Source organism: Mus pahari, chromosome 9 (assembly GCF_900095145.1).
Source record: "Mus pahari chromosome 9, PAHARI_EIJ_v1.1, whole genome shotgun sequence".
Classification (NCBI taxonomy): domain Eukaryota; kingdom Metazoa; phylum Chordata; class Mammalia; order Rodentia; family Muridae; genus Mus; species Mus pahari.
This window is the reverse complement of record NC_034598.1, coordinates 34,324,693-34,332,192: the sequence shown is the minus strand read 5'-3', so window position 1 is coordinate 34,332,192 and position 7,500 is coordinate 34,324,693. Positions and strand designations below refer to the sequence as shown.

The window sequence follows — 7,500 nt, the reverse complement described above, 5'->3', positions numbered from 1 at the left end:
CGGTACCCTCCCCCCAACCCCCCAAGGGTGGGAAGAAACATTCAAGCCTAGCAGATTGTCTCCTGATATCCACACACTTTCCTGTTGTATGCATACATACAGATTCATTTAAATAATTAATGAATTAAATTTAGAAAAGAAAGAAAGGAAATTGAAAGAATCCTTAGGCCATCACTGCTGTTTGCTACACAGCACGTTCCAAACGAAACTGACCTCTCTCTGGTCACCGGAGGAAGAGATAGGCTCAGACTTGTGGGAGTGGCTTGTCAGGGACCCTTCCACCAGGGCCGGAGAGTGGGGAAGCTTCTGGAATATTTATCTTTATCAGTAGGAGGGAGTATGTAACTGCGCTCTCTGCGGTCACGTGGTGTTGGATGTTGATGAAGGACAACCAAACAGTGCTCCCCCAGGCTAACAGAAATGGCACCCACCAATTTACAATGGAGGAGGACTGGGAATCACCTTCCACGGGAACAGATGGCTCTAAGAGTCCTCAGAGAGCCTGTGTAGGGCAGTGGTGACTAAGACAGTGCTGTCAGTCGAAGGCATTCTGACTTTGTTCCTACCCATGTAAGTTTCCTTCCCAGTTTATCTTCCCTTTACTGGGCCTTTCCTTTTCTCTTTGAATGAAAAAAAAAAAAAAACCAAAAAAACCAACAACAAAAAACAAGAACAAAACCTCCAGACATAAATGTTTCCCTTCGTTTTGGAACCATGTCCCCAGAAGGGCTCCTCAGATGCTTTCCTTTCTTCCACAAGTGACCTTCAAATTGAAATAAGAAACCTTTTTTTTTTTTTTTTTCCAGGTAACACATTCTAAAAGAGAGCCATCGCCATAGACAGAGGCAAACGGTAATGCGACTCTGAACTGGAGGACCAGACAGATACTTGTCTCACAAACCTCCCTGCTTGGCTAAGCTCGGGGTTTCCAAATTGGACTTTCCGAGTGACAAGGGGGACTCTTGTCTTCCTCAGCAGGAAACAACATGGTCCCTTTATTCCTTTCCTAGACATAGCCCGGAGCCCAGCACATCCGGTTGCAGCTGATTTCCTAAGCCTCTCTGGATAGGGAAAGGAAACTCCACGGAAACCACCCCGTGTCCCCAGCCTTGTTTTACCTGCCGTATGCGAACCGCCTGTCTTTGTGGTGATCTCCAAACGTGTCCCAAAGCCTGAGGGAGATGCTCACTTCATCAACGACATCCCTGGACCTCTCCAGGACCTGTAGGAGGCAGAAAAGAAGAGAGTGAGAGGGGGGAGTGGGAGGGAGGGAGGGATATGCTCATGTGTTCTTCAGGGGCATCTCCTCCGGCCCTTCCACCATCTAGTGGGACACAAGACAACTCCATATTCACCATCTCCACATGACTCAAACTTCCTTTGCTATACCACAGCCACGCCCTCAAGTTGGTCCTTTGCTTTGCTCCCCGCCTCTTTCCCCCAACCAAGCAGGTCACTTCTGCTTTACATATGCAATATAGTCACCTGCCTTATTTATTTTAAGCTGACTAATAAAGAGCAAGCAACAGTGATGGCCAAAGTATTCTTTTAAAATTTCCTTCCTTCCTTCCTTCCTTCCTTCCTTCCTTCCTTCCTTCCTTCCTTCCTTCCTTCCTTCCTTCCACCCAAGCTAGCCTTAAAATTCTCCATCCTCCTGCCTCCATTTCTTGAGCACTGGTCTTGGAGGTCTGGGCCACCATCACAGGTGAATTAGTATTTGGTTCAGCCTTTTCTGTCCCTGAGGAGGCAGGGTCTCAAGTAGCTCAGGCTGGCCGGGAACTGGCTGTGTAGCTGAGGGGAAACCTGTGGACTTTTACCTCCTGGCAGACACGGTACTGATCAATGGCCCACACGGTGGGCACATGGGTGGCCAGCAGCTGGTATTGTGTCAGGGTGGTGTTGCAGGCCCGGGCACAGATGAGGCGCGTCTTCCCTACGGCGTTGTCGCCCACGACCACACACTTGATGGTCTCAACGTTGGGTCGTTCGTAGTCCATGTCAGAGTCCATTTACAAAGCTCTGTAAGAGGGCAGTGGATGCTGTGTTAGAGAGGCCAAGGTTTTCCACAGCAACCCACAACGGTTTGCCTCTGTCCAGCCACGTCCTTGGAGGTGCCCGGGCACGGGCAAGAAGTTTGGAAGGGAAACTCAAGCTTTCTTTTTATATCTCACACGAGAACAAAAACACCACACTGTTATTTTGACCCTGAACAGTTTATTCCGGCAAACGTGTTATTTTCTCCTGGCTTTTCTCTAGACATAACCTGCCTACTGCAGACCCATCCAGAGACTGCTGGCACGCAGCCACAGGCTCCCTAGCCACACGTGTCAGCCAGCTAGCGATCCTGGTCACCTGTAAGGTTCAGCTTTGACACCCGGCCTTGGCTGACCAAGAAATACGGTCTTTCGTCCATCCACGGTCTGCCCAGCGTTTGGCACTGGGAAGCCACATGCAAATTCATAAAGGCCAAGGTGACGACGAAGAGAGAAATCAAAGACTGAAGAACTGCAAGATGTGAAGCTCTGGGTCAGATTATGACGTGCTAATGCAATCAGCCCCAGTCCATTCACTCACTGTTTATGGTGACCATATTGACACAACAATGAGCTCAGGGGAGCTCACCAGAGCTAACTATAAAAAACAAACAAACAACAACAACAATAAAAGAGAGCATGCCCTTTTCTTCAGGGTTTTGTTTCCATCAAGGAATCTGGAGCACAGGGTGCAGGCAGACACTACTAGAAAGACAAAGTGTTTGAGAATTCCCTGAAATCCCGGTGTGTGTGTGTGTGTGTGTGTGTGTGTGTGTGTATGTGTGTTCATGCATGTATGAGTGCATGGGTGTGCATGCATGTGTGTGTATACGTGTGTATGTGCATGTGAATGTGTGTGTGCATGCGTGTCTCTGTGTGTGCACATGTGTGTGCATATGTGTATGTGCATGTGTGTGTGAGTGTGTGAAGAGACAGTTGCAGACCCACTGTGGTGGCTCATAATTCTGGCTTTTGTCCAGTTAAGGGAGGAGGAGTGTAAGCTCAAGGCTAGCCTGGGCTGTGTACCAATATCAGGTCTCAACAAAACAAAACAAAAAACAAAACAAAACACAGAAACAAACCAAAAGAGCAGCGCGTCGCTGCTGTGGCTGTCACAGCTCCGTTCTGTGGAACTGGGCTCTCCACACAGAGGAGAGCAATGGTTTTACTGTGGGCAGGGGGCTGTCAGGTTTCTGTGAGTCCTAACTGGCCCTTTGAGGAAGTCTAACCTGAGCACACTGGTCACTTGGCCAGTTTCAGAGCTGGCAATTATTTTACCAGCTGTGGCTAAAAACAAAAGAACAAACAAACAACCCCAAAACAAACCAGAAAACAAAAAACGAAACCAAACCAAAAAACAAAGAAGCAAAAGCAAACAACAACAACAACAACAAAAACAAAAACAAAAAAACCCCAAAACGACCTCTCCCAACCCTCTTAAAAACATAAAATCCCAAACTGAAACCAAACCAAACCAAACCAGAACAAAAAAATGTTCCGAGGAAAGAGCCTTATACCTAACTTCCATCCAGTAGAGCTGTTCTCAACTGGCTTGCAGAAAGTCATCCTTTACACGATAAAGTCAAGAGGTAGAGGGTGCCCACCAACGCACAGACTGTCTTCTCACAGTTGGGTCTTGCCTGAAGGTGAAGCGGCTCTGAAAGGGCTGCCTCTCTGTGGACCACGGTGTGGTCACAGGCAGCTGTGGAAGCGGAGGCTGGAGGCTGGTTTTTCAGGAAGGCTTTGAGGAAGCAGGGGCGCGTGTGGTTTGGGTCAGGATTTGACTTGCGGTTTGCGTAGGACCAGGAGGCTGAAAATAGCCCATCCCCACTTGCCCATATTTAAAAACCAAAACCAAAAACAAAACCCAAACCAACAACATAACAACAACAACAACAACACCCCAAAACATCTTGAGGACAAAAATTAAAGTCCAATCCTGATGATCAGCCTGGTGTGGTGGCTCCCTAAGATTCTGTTTTAAGATTCAATGGCATTTTTATTCCCTGGTCTAACAGAGAAAAATGTGGCAGAAGCTTGCTTTTGTCACTGGATGGACGATTCTTCTGGATGCCCCAGGGATTATCACCTGTGTCCAGAGACCAAAGATAAAATTGCTAAATGGGCCCAAGGGCTAGGATAGACTCATGGTCAAGACTTATGGGATTCAGTCACCAACATGGTGAGGGCGGAACCTCGGTGCCTGAGACGGAGTGAGTTTGAATCCAAGCTACCCATTTTCCCTTCCCCCGGATGACCAGGTGGGGTTTACTTCCTGGGCATCATCATTTCCCATCAGCTCAGAGGGAATCGTGGCAAAATCCATCTCCTACCCTCAGCGAGAGCTGAGTAGATTGATGTGTAAGTCCTGGGTATGGTCGGGGATTCCGCCATGAGGAAGACGGGTTCTTTCAGACAACATTAAAATCAGAGTCCTGTACAAAGCCAACATCAACCTCAGAGGTAAACCCACACACTTAATCCTGGCAGAGATCTCCCCAAGGGAAGGATTTTTATAAGCACTAACTCACGGATAACTCACTGGAGACTGGAGGAATGTAAACTCAAGATGAGGAGTAGCTGACCTGAATCTGAAAGGAGTCAGAACTGAAGTGCTTGTTTGACAACATCCTGGTGAAGTTGCCAAGGGCACTGGGGTGAAACTGTAAACTGACTTCATTTGGAACCCCTGTAATTTTGAAACCAAGGTACATTGCCTTGAACATCCTAAGAGGTAGAAAAAAAAATGTCTGTTTTTGCTGGGGGATTTGATTGCTTTAAAGATAATTTTGAAGAATGTTTGAATTTAGGGACAACACAGGAAACTGAAAAATATAGAATTGGTTTTCTTGTCAGCTAGTGAACTCATTCTGATAGCTAACTCTGAAGAGGAGCCCCCCCCCCCCAAGTCATGTGGATCAGTAATATGTTGGTGAAATAAAGAGCCATGTTGGTTTTTACATGTGTCTTTGAGGTGGTTAGAAACTTTTAATGTTTCATATTCAGGCTCTTACTGCCAAGATTGTCCTTAATTTTAGGACCTATTTATGTAATTCTAAAAGAAACAAACAAACAACAACAACAAGAAAAACCCAGTGGGTGTCAGAGGTAAAGATAACACCCATTGTTGGGTTTCTAATCCCAGCAACCTATTTAAGATGACAGCATCCTGAATTCCCATGAACGGGAGGGGAGGATGGATGAGAGAGTGATCAGCAGGGTGGAGTTTTCAGTAAGCACTGCTGAACTCCCCAGCACCCTGAGTATTTCATCCAGAGCAAACAGCTTTCTTATGTATATGACGATCCATAAAGTATTGTAAGAATTCAAAACTATAGCCAGAGCGGCAGTTATGCCACCCCAGTATCCCAGCAGATCAACAGCTTACAACTTACACATAAACACCCATTCCTGGGAGCAAGAGAGAAACAAGCAATTTTGTTTCTCTACTTGTAACTGGTTTCGGTTTATTCATATCTACACGTTCAAGGTTGAGTGAGTTCTGCGTGATCACTGTCTGCTCTCTGATTTTTTTTACTTACTTTCAGTAAATAAAATAGTATCCATTTAGCAGAGTTAATACATTTCACCATGGTAAATCTTGTCATCTCTGTGAGTACTCTTTTGCCTTTAGATGAATATCTGAGAAGACAGGAAAGGCAGAAACGGCAGATGGTGACCCTGGTGACGCCGCTACTAAGTTTCCTCCTTGAACAAACTTAGAGGACCTGGAGGCTAATGTGCCTGGAAGCATCTACCCACCCTGGGTGTCAGAAGTAGAGAGTTTACTTTACGGCTGACAAGTAAACGGGCTGATGCGGTGGTGACTGGCGATGGAAGAACAATGACTCTGGGGGCTGAGTGTCTCTTGTTCGTGAAATGGACTTCCCTGCTGTGGTCACGGTCTTCATGGTCTCCAGAACCATGTCATTGGTGTGATCGTCCCAGTCTTTCCCAACCGTTACTGTCACGATCTGGACCACAGGCCATTCCTCTCTGCTTGCCACCATCTCAACTCTATTAGATGTTCTATACTCCAGCCTTATAGCTCCCTTAGTTCAGGATCTATGGTCCTTATTCTACTCAAATCATTCATTTCTTTGGCTGAGTTTTAGGTACCGCTATCACCAGGAACCCCTTACCCCTCCAATCAAATGCACCCCTCAGTGCGACGTTCCTATCTTTAAAGCCAGCACTTCACGATGTGAGGCAGTACGACAGCGTCCCCAGCAGCAGGAGCAATCCATTTATCTTCTTCTTGAATTTGGGCTAGCCTTGTTGTGAAATGAGTTCAGGTCCTAGGGTCCTGCAGGTTCATCATGCTACTGGGACACTGTCCTGAGGGCACCAGCTAAGGATGCTAGTCCAGCCTGAGCCCAAGAACCATCAAATATAGTCCTGCAGGGGCTGTCCCCAGGGTTATATAGATCTTCCTGCTTCACCGGCCCTCCAAGTAGAAGGAGTCTTGTGAATGAGCCAGGTGAGGCCAACAGGACAAGTGCGCATGTGCTAGGAGTGATAGAATCTTGAAAAAGAACAGGTCCTTAGAGTCCTAAAGACAGCAGGCTTGGGGAGGTGGGGGAATGACTTGTTATCCAGCAGCAGTTACCGGGAACACCCTTGTTATGAAAACTGCCAGAACTCTGATGCTAATACCACTACTGTGTCAGAATGCCTGACCAAAAAAAAAAAATCAAAACCATCAAAGAACCAAAACAGCAACAACAACAGCAGCAGCAGCGGCAACAATAACAACAACAAATCTATCTCAAGGAAGGAAGGGCTTATTTGGAATCGCAGTTTAAGAGGATAGTCAGTCATGACTGCAGTGGCAGCTGGACACATTGTATCAGCAGTGGGAGAGAGAGAGAGAAAGAGAAGAATGCTGGTCCTCATTGTATCAACAGGTAAGGAGAGAGAGAGAGGGGGGGGGCGCAACAGAAATTGGATAAATTGGCAATTTTTGGCCTTCCTTGGATGCTGGATCTTTTCCACACAGCTTTGGTAGACCAGTGACAACTCTTCCTCTTGATGAAACCACCTTATGCTTCCTGCATCATATCAAGAGTAACAGACTCGGATGGCCATGTCTTAGTCCCTCTGAATGTATTTTGTTCCATAATGTGGAACACTTAGAGCCACAGAAGAAATGAAGGTGACTCATTTTTGAACCCAAGGTAATCTCTGTGTGTTTGTTTTGTTATTTCAAGAAACATCTCTCGAGTTCAGCTGTGTGCTAATGTACAACACGCTTCTGCACAGCCTGCATATCTCTGCCTAGCCCTGGCTGTCCTGGAACTCACTTTGTAGACCAGGCTGGCCTTGGACTCAAGAGATCTGCCTGCCTCTGCCTCCTGAGTGCTGGGATTAAAATTGTGTGCCACCCAACGGTGGCTTCAAATATGCTTTACATGTGAAAGAAGCAAGTGGGAGATCCCTGGCTGGAGAGAACTACAAAGTTGCTTTT

At 46.7% G+C, this 7,500-nt stretch overlaps 1 protein-coding gene across 8 annotated transcripts in view; it reads right to left on the bottom strand.

The window, feature by feature from the left end:
• Rhobtb1 (Rho related BTB domain containing 1) overlaps positions 1-7,500 on the bottom strand; it is a 132,584-nt gene that overhangs the window by 42,089 nt on the left and 82,995 nt on the right. For all 8 annotated transcript variants that reach the window (XM_029542623.1, XM_029542624.1, XM_029542626.1 and 5 more), the window contains 2 exons: positions 1,818-2,019; positions 1,119-1,222 (listed from right to left, as the gene is read on the bottom strand). In XM_029542623.1, coding sequence (XP_029398483.1) covers positions 1,119-1,222; positions 1,818-2,009 — 296 coding nt within the window. In that variant the 5' untranslated portion in view covers positions 2,010-2,019. The remainder of the gene's footprint in view (positions 1-1,118; positions 1,223-1,817; positions 2,020-7,500) is intronic.